This window comes from Carassius gibelio, chromosome A15, assembly GCF_023724105.1.
Source record: "Carassius gibelio isolate Cgi1373 ecotype wild population from Czech Republic chromosome A15, carGib1.2-hapl.c, whole genome shotgun sequence".
Lineage (NCBI taxonomy): Eukaryota > Metazoa > Chordata > Actinopteri > Cypriniformes > Cyprinidae > Carassius > Carassius gibelio.
In genome coordinates this window covers 1,933,871-1,954,937 of record NC_068385.1, presented here as the reverse complement: position 1 = coordinate 1,954,937, position 21,067 = coordinate 1,933,871, and the positions used below count along the sequence as shown (strand labels likewise).

Genomic DNA, 21,067 nt, shown 5'->3' with positions numbered 1-21,067 from the left:
ATATTAATTAAGTCTTTAAATCATTGGTCAAGGGAAAGCTGCTGTGAGTTGATTAAGACTGTTGAGACCAAGGGCCTGAATCGAGATAAGTGAATTAAGCCTCGGGTCACTTTAAATGTTGCCCCTACTGATAGAGTCTGTAACTACACCTACACATCTGAGCCCAAAAAGCATCTTTTAACATTGACACCAATTAGAAATAGCCATGTACTTTACATATATATGTGTGTGTGTGTGTGTGTGTGTGTGTGTGTGTTTCATTTGTCACTAGTTTTTGGAGTGGTTTCTTAGTGACAGTGTAAAACTAACTTTTCTATGTTTTTCCTGTCTGCTGCAAAGAGTTACATGATTGGCTCAAAATATGAAGTAAAAATATGTCTGCAACTGAGTTAGATAGGAATGCAAACAAATTGCCCTGTCAAAGTGATCAGAGCTCTATGAGAGGAGCTAATTGTTTCTCAATGTTGAAAGTCATGTGCATTTATGAGTGCTGTATGTAGACATGTAAACATTCTTATTTTATGGAATTACTTATTGTATCATCTGCTGCACTATTTTCAGTAGTCCTTTTGAGTCTATTAAAGTCCAGGGAACACATTAACTGGCCCTTTTGGATATCTTGGCCTGTTTTGTTGTTTCCGTATGTTTTCTTGTTCAAATTATTCAATCATTCAAAGTCTAAAAACAATTTAAAATGTTCAGCATGACACTCATAAAGGGTGAAGCAGAAAATATTTTTTTAAAGTACATTTGGTAAATATTTAAAAATTTCGTGGGGATTTTTTTAATAATTGCCAAACCTCTAATCTTCAGACTGAATAAAAATATACAGCATTCTACAATTTTATAACCCTTTTGTTGTGTATAAATATTGTGCAATGTATTATATTTCGTTGATTAATATTCAACTACGAGATGAGTGGATTCTCTCATTCTTCTGCGTCCTCTAGCGGCAGTGGTTTGCTATTACAAGTTCTCTGTTCACTGGGTTCACAGTTTTTTCTTGGCTGTTAATATTTTTCTTGGATTTATGACTTTGTTTGTTTTGTTTTTGCTTTTTTAGTCATTAAATTGTACTGACACTGCAATAAAATAATGTTGGGTGGTTGGTACAGTTACATAATTCATGAACAACTTCATGTCTTCAGAATTTAGCAGAAACCAACATATGATTTTCTATGTGACATGACTATCACGCTTCTTCTCACTACTACAGACCTGCAACTTTAAGAAACAGGTAATGGCACCTTTGTAACTTGATCAAGGCTTGAATAAATGATGGAGCAGTATCTGAGTTCACTGGTTGTGGCTGTTTGCATTTCCAAGGACACAAACCAGCCGAATCAAGATAATCAAGCTGAAACACGTTTACACAGCATCCTGCTATCAATAACCCTAATGATGAATCCTGAGTAGTAAGTAGTTTTGGCTGTAAAGATTGTTTGTCTACATTATTGAGGTGCTAGTTTTTGTTTACAATGCATTGTGTTATTAACATTCGACAGCTTACAGTGAATAGAGGAGGCCTCTAATTTGTGCCATTTATATTAGTATAACCAATTTTGCCCAATATAATAATAAGTAAATAAGATGCAGCATAATTGGAGCATGGTCACCAGTTGAGTAACATAAAATGTTAATAATATTCTAATGTTTTTCTCAGTGACTACCTGTTCAAGTTGCTGCTGATTGGTGACTCTGGTGTTGGAAAGTCATGTTTACTTCTACGGTTTGCTGTAAGCTAAATATTTTACCCATCATTTTCTGTTTAAAGTTTCTTCAGTGAATCATTTAAAGTAGTTGGCCCAAAAATGTTAAACTTTCTATTATTTCCTCACTATTGTGATGTTTCAAATCTATGTGCTGGTGGTTGTTGTTGTTGTTTTTTGTCAATGTAAAACTTTTTTAAAGAACCTGCTATGGATTAAGTGTTGACCTTATAAAATGAGTTGATAATTCTGTTGTTGACACACAATAATTCCAACAGGATGACACTTATACAGAGAGCTACATCAGCACTATTGGAGTAGATTTTAAAATCAGAACTATCGAAATGGAGGGGAAGACTGTTAAACTGCAGATTGTGAGTATAGATATTACAGACATTTATATTCATTCATTTTCAGACTTAACTAGTTGGTTTGTGTCTGGCTGTGTCTGAGTTGCTTTTTTTGTGTGTTATCTAATTATTACATCTGTTTTAAGCAAACAAAACATTTAAAATCAAATTATTTTTATAAAGTGACAAAAACTAATACTTTGCTGATTCACTTACTAACTATTCCCTTAAGAGTAGGCCATAAATACTTTGATGAAGAATGATATACTCACATCTTATTTTTTTGCTAACAGATGAAGCAAGGAATCATTGTGCAGAGAAGAAGGGCTTTTTATAAATACAATTAAAAAAGAAAAAACTAACAAAACTACCCCGTAGGGATAGTTTCCAACAAGCAGGCAGGCCAGGGCACAGCAAAGCAAGGCAGGATCAGGAAGGGCAGGATAAGATGGGATCCAACAAGGTAGCATAAGACAATGAACTAGCACCAGACTGCAAATGCAAGGAGAAATAAATAGGGAACAAAAAAGGCAGGTAACAAGAGAGGACAGGTGGGGAAAATGAACACATAATAAGATAACAAAAATGGCGCTGTCAAGATAATAGATAAGGCAGCACGTGGCCAATAGAAACAAACAAAACACAAGCCATGTGCTCACACAAGACACAACAAGACAGAACATGGAGCGTGAGTGTCTGAACTCCAACACAAAACCAAAACTGAACAAGACATGAGTCCCGGCATCCGAACACCACGCTCCAACATGAAACAAGAAAACAGGGCATGCAGACAAATGGCTCCAGGAAACTTGCAGCTGCGCACCCCTATGAAAACAAAACATGACAAGAGTTTTTTATGTTTCATGTGTTTCTCTGTCCTGTAGTGGGATACCGCAGGGCAAGAACGATTTCGAACAATAACATCCAGCTATTATCGAGGGGCACATGGCATTATAATTGTATATGATGTCACCGAGCAGGTAATACTTTTAAATATTACAGAATGTTATAACATTTTGAGTACAGAGAATGTTCAGCAAAGTACTTTGATTTTACAGGAGTCTTTCAACAATGTGAAGCAATGGTTAGAAGAAATTGATCGCTACGCATGTGAAAATGTCTCCAAGTTGCTAGTGGGTAATAAGTGTGATCTTGCCTCAAAAAAGGTGGTAGACTTTACCACAGCAAAGGTGAGCCCTCTGCTTATGCAAACTTGTTGTGTAGTCTGTTCTACAGGAATGGGAGATCTAAGCTAATATTTAAACTTACTTTTTTCAGGAATTTGCTGAGTCACTCAAAATCCGATTCCTGGAGACAAGTGCCAAGAACGCAAACAACGTAGAGAAGGCATTTTTAACAATGGCCTCTGAAATCAAGAAGAGGATCGGGACAGACAGCGTTAGGAGTGAAACTGTTAAAATCGGTTCCAAAATAAACAGTGCCCCATTATGGCCTGGTGGAGAGAAGTCAGTAGCTGAGGAGGTCAGCTCTTGTTGTTAGTGTTCGGTAGCTTTTAAATTCAGGATAATATCAATCATTATTTTTGTTCATCATTTTATGTGTTTTTCCTTTAACAACTTCTTCATTCTAAATGTAAAAAAGTAATTGCCTCTTTGTTTCCATGTTCTAATAAGCTAACGAAGATGGTTCATGCCTTTGGAAATGTTTCTGTAAATCATTTTCTGATCAAGCATACATTATTCTACATTGAGTGCTCTTTCTCTAAAAAACAACAACACACAACCATTCAAAAGTTAGAGGTTGTTAAAAATTTTTTAAAAAAGTTTTAATGTTTTTAAAAGAAGTCACATTTACACTGCATTTATTTATCAAAAAATAGTAAAAACAGTAATATTGTAAAATATTATAAAAATTTCAGCAGCTATTACTCCAGTAATCATCATTATCACATGAGCATTCAGAAATCATGAATGCTTAAAGGGATAGTTCACCCAAAAATGAAAAATTGTATGTTTATCTGCTTACCCCCAGGGCATCCAAGAAGTAGGTGACCTTTTTTCTTCAGTAGAACACAAACAAATATTTTTAAAACAAACCGTTGCAGTCTGTTGGATATAATGCAACCAGATGGGAATCATGGCTAAAACATACAATTACATACAAAAACATAAAAACATACACAAACAAAACTAAATTAAACCCTGCGGCTCGTGACAATACATTGTGTAAAGATAAAAAAACACTCCTAACTGAGATTGTAGATAGAGTGTCAATGGTCCACTTGAGAGATAGGTGGCGTTAAGTCTGCAATCCAACGTAAAGCAAGAAGAAGAAGACACATCAAGAGGAAGTGTACATACAGTTCAGACAGTTCAGGCATTGTGTGAATCAGAGGTGAAAAAAAAACCTATATGAATACTGTTATGTTTCTTGAACAGGCCGATCGTTTTGTGTCTTTACACATCAGTGGGTCATAATGAGCTGCAGCGTTTAATTTGGTTTTGTTTGTATATGTTTTCTTAGCCGTGATTCCCATCTGCTTGCATTATATGACTAACAGGCTGCAACGGTTTGTTTTAAAAATCTCAGTTTGTGTTCTACTGAAGAAACAAAGTCACCTACATCTTGGATGCCCTGGGTGTAAGATAAACATCAAATTTTCATTTTTGGGTGAACTATCCCTTTAAGAAACATTTATGACTATTATCAATGTTAAAATATTTGTGGAAATCATGATTTTTTTTTTTTTAATACATTAAATACATTTTAACTTTTCAACAGTACTGTATATATATTTCTGATACTATATGCCCTATTTTAAAAGAAACAATTCTATGAAATCTAACAGAAGATCAGCTTAAATATACTTTAATACTTTAAATATAAAAAAAAAATATTTACATTGAAACTTTTTTGAGTTTCAAACAATCTCTTAGTGTGCAGTGCTTATACAGTAGCATTTGTACTGCATATGAATCTAAATAAACGCTCAGATCAAACTAATGTGCAAGTATTACATGCACAGAAAAAGCATTGGCCCAAGAGTTGTTGTGCATGACACAACATCATGTGTCAAAAAGAAAATCAACAATAAATCATGGTCATTATATCATGGAAGTCATTACTGAAATAATAGTCAAGTAATAATACAATCAAGGAGATGTAATATACATTTATAATTTGATGGTCATATCCCGAATATATAATATTCATTTTTATGGCAATTCAAAAAACATTTTGAAAAAAGATTTACAATCAATGCGCTAAAAGGGTGAAACTTTTTAGCTCAAGCATTGCAAGCATTTGAAGTAAACACAAAATGGCACTTCACGTTACAACATTACAAAACATGAAAAAAAAAAACATCAATACACATTACAGCCAGGACTTTTTGCCAGTAAATCTAGCCATGTTGGCCAGATTCAGCCTCATATGTTCCCTCTCCTCTGGGTTCCTCTTTGAGGTGCACTCAACAGTAGAGTCAGTCTCGAAGGAGATGGCTGGGCCGTGTGAAAGCAAAGCCGTCCCTGTCTTTTCCTCAGACAGGGTGGTTGTGGGGGACTGCAGAATCAGCCTGCTCCGCATTGAGTGCCTGAGGCGTAGCAGCAAAGGGTTCCTTTGAGAGTACAGATCCCTCTCTGGCGTGAAGCACAGGAAGCAGGCAGCACACAGCAAGCGGAAAATATAGATCCATCCGAGGTAGTGAAGCTCCACAATGTTCAAGAGAAAACAACCCAGGCTGATACTAAACATAAAATTAAGGAAAATGGTCTTTTCAGTGGCTCGCGACACAAAACAGTCAGTCCATGTAGGACAAGGGTACGTTTCACATCTGAACAAATGAGGCACCTCAAATCCAAACAAGCAGTACTGACCGACAAGGAACGTGATCTCTAGGATTGAGCGGATCAGGACGTGAACAATATAGATGAGGAGAATCTGACTGGAGAGTGTGGTTGGATCCTTGCCATCCTCACCGAAATCATCCTGGAGGAGATTTTGCTCCACGCTTTCCTCATCCTGACCACCCCATTCTTCTCCTTGGGGTCCATATCCCATTCTGACACCGTCCCCTTCAAGCTGCTCAGAATAGTCTCCCACGGTGTGCTTGGCCTCTGTCTGGACCCTCTCTGTCTCCAGCTTCTCATCTTTGGTGATTTTGTGCAGCACATAGATGATGTAAAAGATGGAAGGTGTTGAGACCAGCACAATCTGGAAGACCCAGAAGCGCAAGTGTGAGACGGGTGCAAAAGTGTCGTAGCAGACATTGCTGCAGCCCGGCTGCAGTGTATTGCAAGTGAACTTGGATTGCTCATCGCTGTACACAGCGTCTCCAACCAGGGTCACCAGCAGGATGCGAAAGATCAGGAGCACCGTCAGCCAGATCTTACCGATGACCGTTGAATGATTCTGAACCTCTGTTAGAAAACGGCTCAGAATTGACCAGTCCCCCATTTTTAATCTGGAGAAAACAAGAAAATAGTGGAAAGGCAAAAATATCTTGTTATGTTGTCATCTAATATATTTTTTATATAAAATGTATATCTAATATTTTTTTTTTTTATCCAAAATTTAAAATTAGCTCAAAATCTACTCACTCTCAGACTCAGGCCATCCAAGAGGAGAAATTTATATCAATCACTCATCTACATCTTGGATTTCCTGAGGGTGAGTACATTTTCAGCAAATTATCATTTTCATTTGAATTATTCCTTTAAATAATCTACTGTTTCAGACAAATTATTTTAGAAAATGTCAATTTGTGATACCAATATGTTGTTTTATGTGCATTTTAAGTTCTTCACCATGCAGTTTTTATTTTTTAAATGTATTTAAGGTTCATCATTTCTTGGTTACTTGTCTACTTGTAATCTGCATAGAGGCAAATTTAGCAAACTTTTTCCCATTGAGGTGACTGTGGGAATTGGCCCAATTATCCTGAATTATATCCTCATTACACTCATGTAATTTGGTTGGACAATAAAATGGCTCACTCTTTCAAAAAACATATAATAAAATAGACAAGGAAAAAACACTTACCTTTGGATAATTTGTCTACAAAAATGACAAAATGTGCAAAAAATACAACATGCATTGCTGCATTTGAAAAAAGGTCTGTTTGTCACCAGGAAAAGACCTCAGTAAGTGAGCCGGGGGAAATGGGCTGACCACAGGCATCTATCCAAACCCTCATTGTACTGTATTCAGACAAAGAGTCCCAGTGTACAATGTCACAAAGATTTAAAATACAATGGGATGCACCATCTCCGAATTTCCCTGAACAGTCAAACAAATTGTTCAAAAGAACCTGCTGGAATGGGGAAACAATGCTAATTCATGAGAGATACATACATACACCACAATATGGAAATAAACAACATTTAATCTACTGACCCAATTTTGTTATTGCTTTATGTTCAAGTAACATATGCTTTCTAATGTTGAAATGTATTATAAATACACAACACAATATGTCACCTGTTGGGTGAAAAAAAGGCATAACCAATAGCCTTTTAAAAAATTATAATAGCTTGATTTGGTCATGAAGATCTTATTTAGAGCTTTTGAGAAAATGTAAACTCTTTTTTTTCTAATTAATGATATAAATATGCATTACAATATAATTTTCATGGTAAAATCATGGTAAGAAAACAGCTGCCAAGTTGATAACTTGAAAGTTACAGTTGCATCTGCTGTGCCAGAGGATGAGCAATTTTATGTGAAATTAAGCAAAATAAAAACCACAAGCAAACAAAATTTTATATGCATTTTACAGTTAACACGTTGCACATCGTCAGTGATTTCACTACCTTACCATCTGACCCCAACACACAATATCCAGAGACAAACATAATTTCCACCGTCTCCATGTACATAATCTTAATTTTTAGCATCTGGTCCTCACACTTCATGTTTACTTTGTTATTTGTGGTACTTGTGTATTTCTATGTTTGTGCAATAATATAGGCCTATATATATATATATATATATATATATATATATATATATATACACACACACATACATACATATATATGTGTATATATATATATGTATATATACACATATATATATATATATATATATATATATATATATATATATACATACATACACACACACACACACACACAAACATATACCTGTAGGCTATTCTCTTAATAATAGCTACAAAAGCTAAATGCAAGGTCGCAGACAACTATTTAAGTAAATTGACGTTTTTAAAAATAAATGCGTTATGTTTTGACATTTTCCAATAATTTTACTTTAAGTCAGTTGTTTGCTAGGCTAGCACCTAAAACATGCAATATTTTATTTATTTAAATTATCTGGTTATTTTTTTCAACGTCGTTGACATTCAGTCGCGTTAATAGTCGTTTAATTATATAATATATAAATGTTTGACTAAAAATAGTGTTCGTTGCTCTAAAGTGTGTTTGTGAGTGCAGTGCTGTGATGGAGTGGGCTGGCGGAATCTCAGCAGCAGCGGCGCGTATATCAGATGAAATGGTTTGGCTCTCGGGGTTACAGGAAGTTGTAACAGCTGCCATGTTTAGCTGCTTTGTTGTAGATTTCTTGTAGGTTTCCTGCAGATTTTTTTAAGTGTTGCAATGGAGCAGAGCTGGAGTTCATTTTTATTTCAGGTAAGTCAGCTGTTCGAAATAAATCACAACCGCGCGGGAAAAATAGAAAATCGATCGGGACTCTTAAAACAGCTCGAGGCGCAGAGATTTGAGCTTTAAAAGCGGGGTTTTAAGGCAGTAAAAACAATGGTAGCTAAGCTAGCTCACATTAGCCGCTAATGCTGCATCTCTCCCAGACTTCCAGCTGTGAATTATGAGGGAGACGTACAAGGGATTTCTTTCCCTCTTTTCCCCCTTCTCCTTCTCATTCACGCTCTTTTTACGTGCTTTTTGCCTTTTTTTATCATAAGTTAAACACTTTTAGCTGACCGCTATTCCTTAGTTTGTAAACTCATTGATTTTGCTCTGACACAATTTGGATGTTTTGACCAGACACAACGTCCATGTCTGCGTGTGTAATAATAGAAAACGGTGTTTGTATGCATTTTTGGCATATATATATTTTTTTTTTAATACTTTAAAAATAATACTGATTTCCAATCGATCTCCATGGTTCTCCTTAATTACTTGCATTTATTTTTATTCGCTGTTTTCGCAGCTCCTTAGGCTACTTTTATTGGAGGGAACATGGGGATAATGGCTGTGTTTCAAGATCTCAGCTGCCTAGCTAGACATCATAATCGAATAGAACGTGCATATGATGACAAAAATACGGTTTAGGTTCTTTACGGAATTTCGAACACTACTAAAATAACGTTACCCCAAAATGTACTATTCTGGTGCCCCAGAATCTCACAGTCGTTATGAATAACTTAGTCGTTGTTCGATAAAGTTTGAAAACACTTATTACATTTTGACTTATTTTCTCTCTCCAACCTTAAAAAGGTATTCATTTTGAAATTAAACTGTGCTGTATAGTCAGCCCATGCTCTTGCTGCGGACATAAGCTTATGCATGTAATGCATGATTGATGTTGTTAAAGCATGCATTGCATTGCATTGCTATGTAAATGAGGTGCGAATGTTGCTCTGATGCATAAGGAATCTGCATGTTTACGATGAAATATGTATGCTTAGGTTATGGCTGTTTTGGCTCTTCTTACCATTCATCTCATAGGACCTTAAACTTTTAACTTAACATAAAAGTAACAAATATTGTTCACTCTTATTGCGAATTCCTGTAGTGTTCCTCATTTTGTAAGTCTTTTGCTCAAGGAATTGATGTGATTTCGTATAGATCAACCACTTGTTTTTCACATATTGATATGATCTTGATAATGCTTGTTTTTGTTTATGTGTTTTGATAATTAAGTAGCCTAACTGATAACAAATAAGTTAGGCTACTTTACCTGTGAAAACTGTTGTTTCCTATTGAATGCATTGGAATTATTAGGTGCTATTCTTTAGAGATCCACTAAATGATGCAATTTATCAGTGGAAACAATGGTAACGTATCTGCATTTGGCAGATGCTTTTATCCAAAACTACTTTGCACATTTATTTTCAGTTCTTGCTTTCCATGGGAATTGAATCCATGACCATTGTCTGGCAAGCACTATACTCTACTGTTTGAGCTACAGGAAAGCTAAGGAATAAGAAGAAAAGTATATATATTGGTTAAATATATATATATGTATGGATATTAAGTTCAGCTTAGTCCAACTATTAGGAGTATAAGAAAGTAGTGACTCAAAGCTTTTTCTATTCACTTTTCCCTTGGGAGAGAAAACATTTAAAGTGCTCTATGGCTCTAGGCCTTGTTCCAGAAAAGTTTCCCAAAATGCATTTACTTGGAAATGGAAGCAGACATTGTCCAAAAATGTTGTTGTGAGTTAACGTTAGAAAGGCTGCTTCATCATCATCAACATCCTCTTAAGTTATTTTAATTGGACATGTACTGGAACAAATTTGAAATCAGCTCCAACATAAGATTTAGCATTTTTAGCTAGCATAGAAACATTGTTAGACACTATCTGAAACTTCCTTGACCACATTATGCATGTTTGTATAAAGAAGGATCCTCAGAAGTTTCTGTACACTGCTCACTTCCTCCAACATCTTGCATTCACCAGTTATAATCCATATTTGATTTTCTGTCAGCTTTACTACTTTACTACTGATCTGGATATTAAGTAACAGATCAGGCTTCACTGACCATTTAAGAGATAAACAACATAATGTTTCTTCAAATATTCCTCAAAGTTCTTCCAAAATGCCTTTATTACACCTTAATATCGCTGTATCTATGAAATCTTTACACCTTAATAAATTTTAAGTTTACAGACTTATTAAAACTGTGGTAAAAAGTGCTTAATTTGTTCTGCTTGATTCCACCCATGTGATAAAGCATCTAATGAGACGACAGTCTAGCGCATCACTCCTCATTGTTCTGCAGGCGTCAGAGGTTATTCATGAGCAAGGCATTGTCCGGCTCCCAACAGGCATCTCCTAATCTGTCCGCAGCAAACAAGAATCTGATTCACTGGGTTCTGTCTTCAGAGGAAAGGAATTCTTCTCGCTCTTTTTCTTTCCTTAATTTTTTTGAAAGGTTACATAAGCAGATATGTTGGTTTTGATGCCACAGATATTTAATTTTGGCATCAGGAACTTTTTTTGTTCTATTTCGCCTGCTTCCGTAATAAGCTCAAACTGATCTAACTGTGCATCTGCCATCTTCACCGATTACGAATAAAGATTTTATATATATATATATATATATATATATATATATATATATATATATATAATGGCTGTGCAGACAATGGTGATTAACCTATGTACAAATACAGTTTGCTTCAGATTTCATTTTGCATTTAGTCTCACAGTGTTATTGCATTTGTATGTGCACTGCTCAACCTTTAGCCTAAATGATTTCTGTTGGAGAGACGTCAGCCTTCAATGCAGATTTGTATCAAAATCATCCAAGCAGCGTGAAGAGCAGCCCGCTGTCACTGTTGGAACAATTGATGCTTGGCAAACTTGAATACGTCTAAATACAAATATCCTCACAGATCAACTGCTAATTGCACATTTTGTGAAGTTAAGTGATCTAATTAAGCTGACATAGACCTCCTACAGGGCTTTTAGGTGAAAACGCGAACTGAACATATCTGTTCTTACTATTGATGTTCATTTTAACCGGTTAACTGTTAACCGACCATTAAGAATTTTGACCTATTAATACTTAGTTGAACTGTTAAAAAGTAATTTATGTATTTATTCATTTATTTTCAGGAATTTATAAAAATGTAAAAAGGTTTACTGCATTGTTAAAATAGGCTACACTAGTACGCGTATAAAAAAAAAAAGTTTTTTTAATAAGTTGCATTTTATTATTTAATTCAGATATGGGCCTAATACCAACTCAAAATGTTTACAAACATAATAAACACTGTAAACATTGCTATGCTAGTATTTTAGTTCCCCTCACTCCACAGCAAATCCGTTCAATTAATCCGATCTATAAGTGCTGTGCAGGTGCGTGATGTGATATGAAGACCGTGTAAATCCTCATGTTCTGTTGTTTGTTGCTTTTTGAGCATGTAAAATTTACCCCCGGGAAACAGATGTTAGTATTTTTAATGAGACACTTATCCTTTCTAGAAGTGTTTCCACTTTTGTGTCTCATATGCATCAGACCTTTAGCCAATGGTCCATGGGCATGATGTATGAGGCTGAGACTGTATCCTTTCTAATTTAATTAAATGGCAATTTAAATTAATCTTATCGTTTAATTGTTAATAATCAGTTAACGAGCGTCGGTTAGGAAAAATAACCAAAATGAACATCCCTAGATCTCACAATTTTTTGGTTAATATTAAGCCTGCGCGTGGCATAGCATTTTCCAGGCCGTTGTCAGAGGCAGGTCCAGCCTGCAGGGCTTTCGTTACTGTAAGCTGTACTATATTTCCTAAATTGTACAATTGTGTTGGTGAATTCCCCCCACCCCGTGACCAATGGGACAATGTAGGCAGCTGCAGAATGGGGAGCCTAATAGTCATGTAGACTTTCAGCTGCTCTTGTTTTAGACCATGTATTAAGGGTTGTGTAACCCCCCTTCCCCCCCCACCAACAAAACCAATGCCAGAAGATTTTATTTATGATTGTATGTTTTTGGGGGATTAGACAAAATCTTGCTTTTTATTTTATATATATATATATATATATATATATATATATATATATATATATATATATATATATATATATATATATATATATATATATATATATATATATATATATATATATATAATATAAATAATAAATATAAATACAATTAATGTATATATTTTTATTTGATTTGAAATTTACATTTAAATTGCAAGACTTGCTTTATGTTTGTGATTGTTAATTTATTACCTTGTTTATTTCTTGTTCTTTAATTTATAATGAAGTTTTTTTTTTTACGTTTTCAAAATTAACCAAATGACCAACACACACACAAAAAAAAATAGTTTTTCTTCTCCTATCCTCTGTGGTATTTAATAGTTTACCCAGCAAAAATAGTTGTTTTCGGATTCTTGTTTCTTTTTAAACCAATTTGAGATTTTTCTTTTGTGGCGCACTAAACAAATTTCAAGGAATTTTCACACTGCCTTTACACAATGAAATTGAATGGAAATATTCAATTGACATGCTGTCATATTCCAAAACAGAATTACTGTAATAATACTGTATTAGGTGTCTTTTACTATTTTCCATGTTTGTCTGTTTAAGGATGAAAGGTAGATTTTTTTTTTTTTTTTTTTGTCATGAATGGATGGTTTTCCCCTCCACAGTAGCTCTCAAATGTAATTTGCACTTCCACATTTTCATACATAAACCAATTACATAAGACTGACATCTTGTTTTGCCATGTTTGAATATCCAAATGAGATTTAAAAAATGCAAGAATTTATGGAATCCATTGGATATTTTTCAGTGCTTTGTCATTTTCGGTGAATGACAGCACACTTTTACCCATGTGAACAATCATTCTGCCTTCATGCCCCTTTGAACATGTAGTCTCACCATGTGTGTTTTGCGTATGACATGATGTATGTTTAGCAGAACGTTTTGGGCATGTGTGGCCAGATACACAAGGAACTGCATTCATTATAGTATCAGATCATTTTACTTGCAGTAGATGTATGTTTCCAAGCTGCAGGAAGCTGTCAATTTCGTATGCAAAAGCACTGAAGTCTCTGATATGATGCACACGTCTGCACACATGCGTCTTGCCCTGACATGATCTAAGGATTCCTGTTAGTCACAGTGGGATTAGGGTTGCCAAGAATTACATCTTTTTTTATGCATCTGCTTTTTCTCCTCTTAAAATGTGTTGCTTTTTATGGGCAGTTTTTGGCATGTTCTCATTCATCTGAATGCATTATAATCCACATTCCTTCTCATGCTCTCTCTCTCTCTCTCTCTCTCCTTCACTATTCGTCTAGCTTTCTCACTCTCTCCAATATCTCATTAGTAATCCTGCACTGTACTGAACAGCTGACTGTCCCCCTGCTAGGTCCCAGTCAGGGCTTCTCTTGTTTTCCAAGTTGCACAGATGCCCTGGAAATGAGTCAGTTTCTATTTTGGTAAACATTTAACACAATCTCTCAGCTGAGGTCATGTTTACCTCATGCTGGCCAATAGCAACACTGGCCTATAATATCACAGCCAAGTGTATTTGTACAGCCATTGAGTATTTCCTTAAAAGAAAGAATTAATACACTTATTCAGCAAGGATGCATTTAATTGATCAAAATTGACAGGAAAGACATTTCTACTGTTACACATGATTTATATTTCCAAATAAATGCTCTTTTCAACTTTCTATCCGTAAACTAATCCTGGAAAAACAATATCAGCATATTAGAATGATTTCTGAAGGATCATGTGACAGAAATTTCAGCTTTGCATCGCAGGAATAAATTACATTTTAAAATATATTAAAGCAGAAAACATTGCCACAAATATTTAACAATATCACTGTTTTACTGTATTCTGGATAAAATAAATGCAGCCTTCAAAAACATTTAAATAATAACCTTCCTAACCATTTGTTTTGTCTAAAAGACATACTTAGAAGTCTTCTCTTTCTATCCCAGCAGGCCAATGAAGCCCTCCACCACCAGCATCAGAACAGCCTTCTGCCGCTGCTCAACTCTGAGCCGCAGGATCAAAAGCCTGTTCTTCCTATCCAGCTCGACCAGAAACCCCCAGTCAGTTCAGCTGACATCCACAAAGACAACATGGGAGGCGGGACGGGTGGAGGGGGAGGAGGTGGTGGTGGTGGCGGCGGTCAGGTGGTAATAAAGAAGGAGCCCAAGTCAAAGACGCCCTTCATATGCGGCTACTGCAACAAGGCCTTTCGGGACAGTTACCACCTCCGGCGACATGAGTCCTGTCACACGGGCATTAAGATGGTGTCACGGTCCAAGAAGACCACCACAGCGCCCACCATGGTGCCTCTCATTTCCACTGTGCCACGCGATAACAACGGCAACCCCTCCTATGTCTCAACGATGGCAGGCATCCTCACCACAGCCACCACCTCCGCGTCCACGGCCGCAGGTATAATGTCGGTCCTGCCTCAACAGCAACCAGCCATGCCCAAGAAACCCCCCAAACCAGTGAAGAAGAACCACGGCTGCGAGATGTGTGGCAAGGCCTTCCGGGACGTCTACCACCTCAACCGCCACAAGCTCTCGCACTCGGACGAGAAGCCCTTCGAGTGCCCCATCTGTCACCAGCGCTTCAAAAGGAAGGACCGCATGACCTATCACGTGCGGTCGCATGACGGTGGCGTGCACAAGCCGTATATCTGCTCCGTTTGTGGGAAAGGCTTCTCGAGGTAGTTTCAGCAAGTCACTACTGACTTCAGAGAAACATGTCTCATGATTGATTTTAGGAACAAACCATTATGTCTTGAATGTCTTTGCAGGTTTGTTTATATTGTGCTTTATACAATACATAGCGTTTCAGTGCAGCTTCACAGTAATAACAGGAAAAGAACAGAATCAATGATGCAAACTTCTTTAAAATTCTTTATAACTATTCCAAGTTCTGCTGTAAAGCATCTCTACATAAGACAATAGTGTCTTAATATGCAATATTTTTCCATTGGTGATTTATCCTGAAAATGTTTCATTTTCATTTGACACGCCTCCGCAAACTTGCATGCTTGCAGTTGCCAGATGACAAAATTTTAAATCCCCTCAAACCACCAATCTGCCCAGTCGATTAATCTTCCCAACCTGGCAACCATGCACTGTCTCTGCTTTGAGAAAAAAGTGCATCAGAAAACACATGCTCAAATGAAAGCAAGATACAGCCTGAAAGCTTCTTGTTGTACCAGTTTTCATAATGTAATAACTGTGTTAATTTATCTGAGAAATTTAATCCGGACCAACTAGATGAGGAAAAATATGCTATTTGAGTTGATGTGAAATTGCAGTAATTCTAATGAAATGTAAAAAGAAATATGTAAAATGACAATAATCATGATTACTTGTGATTGTTTAACCGTTATCACACAGTGTCATCATGCAGCTCAGATCAGTTTCAAGTTTTGTTCTGTGTACAGTGACATATTTTATTTATTGTATATGATTTCCTCTCCAATAGGCCGGATCATCTTAGCTGTCATGTCAAGCATGTACACTCCACAGAACGACCCTTTAAATGCCAAGTAACGGTAAGACTCCACATGCCCTTCGCTCTCCTCCATTCACGATGTCCCAGTATGTTTCACTGGTTTATCGCACTCTGTCCACACAGTGATTTGTATTTCTGTCACTGCAGGCCTGCACATCTGCCTTCGCCACCAAAGACCGCCTGCGTTCACACATGATACGGCATGAAGGCAAGGTCACCTGCAACATTTGCGGGAAGATGCTGAGTGCCGCCTACATCACCAGCCATCTCAAGACCCACGGCCAGGCCGGCTTCACCTCCCCCTGTAACAAAGGTATGTCAATTGTCAAACAATTTTCAGGTGTCTTCTGGGATGACTTTCACACTCCGAGAGATGCCACTGGTTTCTCTTGATCCTGCCACAATTGTTTGCCATCTGTGTGATTTGATGTTGCCTATACAAAATAGAATTTTCCTTTTTGTTCATTTTTCATGATATTCTGTGGTAAAGAGTATTTTCCCCCAGCCTGGCCTTTTAAAGTCCACAAATGTCAGCTGTCTAGTGTGAATGTTAGATATTAAAATATGTAGAGGTTAAGTAAAAATAAGAGATATTCAGCCTCAACTGTAAGGATTTTTCTTCAGTTCTGATGTTTACTTTTCAGTAGTCCCACCACATTATGTAATACTACTACAATTAATAAATATTTTATTGTATTATTTTGATAAAATGTTACTTTTTACATTACAAATACAGTTAAAAATTTTATCTTTTAGAAAACAATTTTTTTAACAATGTATTTCTTTAATTACTAAATGTATTTATATTTTTCAAAAAAAAGTCTTTGCTTAAAAGTCCACAATTTTATTTACAAAGAAAATTTAAACATTTTGTTCTCAAAACATTTGTCTTTATCAATGTTTCATATTTACTTGAAGTATTTATATATATATATATATATATATGTATATGTGTGTGTTTATTTGTTTATATATATATATATATATATATATATATAAATACTATTATATAAATACTTCAAGTAAAGTTGTTGTTTTTTGCTAAAAAAACAACAACAACTTACAAACCACTTTCACTTTCAAGACTAGTAATTTTTTACAAAATCTAGCCAGCTAGAAAAAATTATTTTGGTGAAAAATTTTCAAAAACAATGTGGAATACATAGCAGTAAGCTAAATGTAAAAGTAGATGTATAACATCAATAAATGAATGAACTCTGCTTTTTCTGTCTTGCCCACAGTGTAACCCTAGAAATCACCCCAATGTTTTATTCACTCTTTCCTTTTTCACTTTTTCCGGTCAGACTCTAACAACGTGTGCAACTCTGCCTCAGCCACATCAGTCACTTCTTCAACCGCGTCCAACACTACGGTCATGAACCGCTGCACCATCAGCAATCCCATCACCATCGCCGCTCAGATGAACATCACCACCAACACGGTCAACATCACCTCCCCCGTCAGCCTTCAGCACCCGGTCACCATCACTGCTCCCGTCAACATCACCTCAGTCAACATCCCAGCCACGGCGCCCATGAACATCGCCCATCCCGTCGCCATCACCTCGCCCATGTCGATGAACATCACCGGTCCACTCAACATTGCCATGAGGCCGATGGAAAGCATGTCTTTCCTCTCACAGGTCCTGCCTTCCAGCCCGCCCTGGTAGAACCCACTGTCCTTCTAGTAAACCTCATGTCTCCCATTTTAGTCTTCCTCTCCAGCTGTGAGGGGAAAAAAGAGCCTGGAGGAATGGGGAATATAGGAAAATGACAGTCCGCAGCTGCAAGGAATCATGCGCATGTTAGCTGGAACTTTGCGTCTCCTTCGTTCGGCTGTGAGATAAGCAGATTGCCTAGGGTTTAGTGACGGACAGAAAAAATAGTTATTGCATGGAGTGGAAGACTGACATGCTGTATGTTTGGTGATTTCACTTTTCTAGTGCCAGAAAATCCTTGCCAGTCGGCTGTTTGAAGCAGAGCGTGTCGCCGCTTCATTGTTAGTGTTAACGGTTTAAGGACTTCGGCAAATATTACTGTGAGGATTTTATTTTTGTTACGTTAGCTTGCTTATCAGTATTTCATAGTTTTATGCATTTTAATGAGTCCCGTAAAACAAAGGGACAGTGGCTTCCATTAGTGGAAGATGAGAGCTTTTTTTTTTTTTTTTTTTAAGACAATACTCTACAAATGAGGAAATTTTAGAATAAGTTTTTAAAAGGCCTCATTTCATTATAAGCCTTTTAATCTGTAGCTGTGTTTTTATTATTATTATAATAATTATTATTCTTTAGGTATTTTTTGGAGTTGGTTATTCCTGATTGTAGAATAATTATGTTCTGTTTCAATAGCTGGGATATTTTCTGCTTAGTGGGGTTGAACATTTAGAGTTACAATCTTGCACTGGACACATATCTCTCTGGTGGTTATTCTGACGGCAGTATTATTTTAGATCAAATATTTTGAGTGTTCATATAGATGCCTGGTCACCAAGTGGCCAACTTCATCACTTGAAAGGTCCATTTTTATTCTTAAGAGCATTTAGTTTTGTAATCGAGACGTCTCTGCTCTTCCTTTCTGAAGGACGAGGGCTGTTTTTCCTTAGGACCTTTTTCTCAGGAAATTTGCTGAGGGTGTCCCAACTTGCTCTGCTCCTGTAATGGACAGCATCTCGCCCTAACACTCTCTTCCAGACCTAATTTTCTACACAATTAGCACACTAAACATAGTTCCCTTTATTGGCGAAAACAGAGATGTACCTTAGAGGTCGAGGTGCCATATATTCTTCAGCCGCTGATGCGTTCGTCCGTCCCGGGAGCAGAAAGTTAACCTGTATTCCTTATTCGTTTACCCAAGTCACAGTAAAAACCAAAACTGCCTTCAAATTTTCAGGGTTTGTCATCTTGTTCCGAGTAACCCTGTTTAAAAATAACAGAATCGGCTTTTGCAGAAACCCCCAAACTAGTTTTTCTCTGATTTTCCTCTCTGTGTTGGATATATAAAAGCAATATACCTTTCTCAGTCCTCCTTTTGACCGAGCCGGACAGCTGTCATGTACATTTCATGTTTTGAGGATGCAAGGTTTGTAGTCACACGTAGCCCTCTAAACCAGGGTTGCGTTCCCTTGTGTGATGTGAATGAGTCTCAAACAAAGAGTAAAACCAGCTGAATGTGATTGTACTTTAAATGATGTCATAGCTACCACCGCCTGGGCATAAATCGCCGGAAAAGGTTTAGTTTGTGTTAACTCGCACCCCCAGTGTTTTCCCAACCAGCGCTGACCTGGTAGCCAAGCATTTGTGCTCTTAAATTTGTGTATGGTATGTGAAAGCTAAAATCGTTCTGGCCTATTTTATGTTTTTGTTTTGTTTTTTAAATGTTGCCTTCGGTAAAGGCGGATTATTTCGACTGAGAACTGGAACTCGAGGAATGTGACTGAAAACACTACAACAACAACAACAAAACCAAACGAAATGGGTTTTAATTGTGCTTGTGATTTAAATGTTTGTCCTTCCACAATGGCGTCACTCCCGTGCCTGAACTGCATGTCTGAAAATGCTACCGTGAAACCCATCAGTCTTCTCTCTGATAAGACGAGTGGTGCTCAGCGATGGAAACCGTTTGGGTCGGCCAACTGCAGTTTAACTGTTTACCAAATGTGTGTGGAGATTCAGAATCTATTTTGCGTATGAAATATCAAGTTGCCATGTTTGAGGAATTATGAATTTGTTAGGTTTTTTTATATCTTATAAAGTATTGCTCATGAAGTTACTCCTTATGCATCAGTATCTTTTAAAGAACATTAATGGTGGAAAAAAACAAGAGAAACTTTGTGTTGGGTTTTGGATTGGAGAGTTTAGAATGATTCCAGTCCTTTCATGTCCTTGGGAAGAAATTGGCAAACCCATGTGAAGGCCAATGAATGTATATCTTTGTAAAAACATTTAGCTCAGAGAACGTGGTAGTTATGATAGACACATGCAAGGAAAAACACAAGTAAAATAACCTTTTATAAGACTTTTTGTATTAGAACATTAACATTGGTAATTTTGTGTGTGTGTGTGTGTATATATATATATATATATATATATATATATATATACTAGGCATTTTTCAGTTAGCAGAAAGGTGAAAACATTCCTACAATTCTTTTTTTTTTTTTGTATGTCAAGAATAATTATGTAAACCCATTGCGCAATGTTTTATGTGCCTTTTATTTGGGATGTCTAAATAAAAGAAAACTGTCAAGTATGATTTGCCTCATTCTCTCTGTGCTTTTCAGGGAATTTTGCTTTTGTCAGTTGATAGATTTCAAATAATTGCTGCTCTTTTAGACTTTCTGTTCATCAAATAACTATTTCCAGCATTGATAGTAATAATAATAATGTAATACATGTTTCTTGAGTACCAAACATTAAAATTTAATGAAAATGAATACATAGGGCATACATCTGATTAAAAGCAATAACTGATGCGGATATGAGCTTTCATGTGTTTTGTATATCTGACAAGAATGTCATACAGATTTAAATCCATCATCTCATTCTGTATTTGTGGATGTCACTATACAGAATGACAAAATATAATTTTCATATCTTGTCTGCTAATGCTATGAGCTAAATACTTATCCGTTATTATTGGATATTCTTCTTGATACATATCAATCTTAAACAATTATACTAAGGATTGTGATGGGGGCAATCTACAATTAAATGCTCTTTGTCCTTCGTTGTCTGCAAGGTTTTTTTAAGAATTATAATGCAGATAATCATGTATTTGTAAATACAAGTGCAACGTTTATAACATTTTAAGTATACTTGTTTGGAA

The 21,067-nt window shown here is 36.3% G+C and overlaps 3 protein-coding genes across 4 annotated transcripts; 2 read left to right on the top strand and 1 right to left on the bottom strand.

Moving 5' to 3' along the window:
- The first annotated feature begins 1,401 nt into the window (after positions 1-1,401).
- Positions 1,402-3,836, top strand: LOC128028926 (ras-related protein ORAB-1-like). Its single transcript, XM_052616276.1, has 6 exons — positions 1,402-1,415; positions 1,664-1,736; positions 1,988-2,083; positions 2,944-3,039; positions 3,118-3,249; positions 3,338-3,836. The coding sequence occupies exons 1-6, from the start codon at positions 1,402-1,404 to the stop codon at positions 3,557-3,559; spliced, it is 633 nt and encodes a 210-aa protein (XP_052472236.1). The 3' UTR covers positions 3,560-3,836.
- Positions 3,837-5,395: 1,559 nt separating this feature from the next.
- On the bottom strand, positions 5,396-6,475 carry LOC128029522 (gap junction delta-2 protein-like). Its single transcript, XM_052617345.1, has one exon. The coding sequence runs from the start codon at positions 6,473-6,475 to the stop codon at positions 5,396-5,398; it is 1,080 nt and encodes a 359-aa protein (XP_052473305.1).
- A 2,014-nt stretch (positions 6,476-8,489) lies between these two features.
- On the top strand, positions 8,490-20,494 carry LOC128029503 (vascular endothelial zinc finger 1-like). 2 transcript variants are annotated; one of them, XM_052617315.1, is made up of 5 exons: positions 8,490-8,664; positions 14,696-15,438; positions 16,212-16,281; positions 16,389-16,554; positions 17,546-20,494. In XM_052617315.1, exons 1-5 carry the CDS (start codon positions 8,632-8,634, stop codon positions 17,908-17,910), a joined length of 1,377 nt encoding a protein of 458 aa, XP_052473275.1. In that variant the 5' UTR covers positions 8,490-8,631; the 3' UTR covers positions 17,911-20,494. The 2 variants fall into 2 exon arrangements, with proteins under 2 accessions (XP_052473275.1, XP_052473274.1); XM_052617314.1 differs by having other exon boundaries at positions 8,491-8,664; positions 14,693-15,438.
- Positions 20,495-21,067: the final 573 nt, after the last annotated feature.

Excerpts from the sequence above, each read along its gene's own strand:
- LOC128028926 (XM_052616276.1), top strand. Across the intron at positions 1,737-1,987 it reads GTTTACTTCTACGGTTTGCT|GATGACACTTATACAGAGAG; the intron begins GTAAGCTAAATA and ends TAATTCCAACAG. Across the intron at positions 2,084-2,943 it reads AGACTGTTAAACTGCAGATT|TGGGATACCGCAGGGCAAGA; the intron begins GTGAGTATAGAT and ends TCTGTCCTGTAG.
- LOC128029522 (XM_052617345.1), bottom strand. The coding sequence starts at position 6,475 with ATGGGGGACTGGTCAATTCTGAGCCGTTTTCTAACAGAGGTTCAGAAT.
- LOC128029503 (XM_052617314.1), top strand. The coding sequence starts at position 8,632 with ATGGAGCAGAGCTGGAGTTCATTTTTATTTCAG. Across the intron at positions 8,665-14,692 it reads GGAGTTCATTTTTATTTCAG|CAGGCCAATGAAGCCCTCCA; the intron begins GTAAGTCAGCTG and ends TTTCTATCCCAG. Across the intron at positions 15,439-16,211 it reads TGTGGGAAAGGCTTCTCGAG|GCCGGATCATCTTAGCTGTC; the intron begins GTAGTTTCAGCA and ends CCTCTCCAATAG.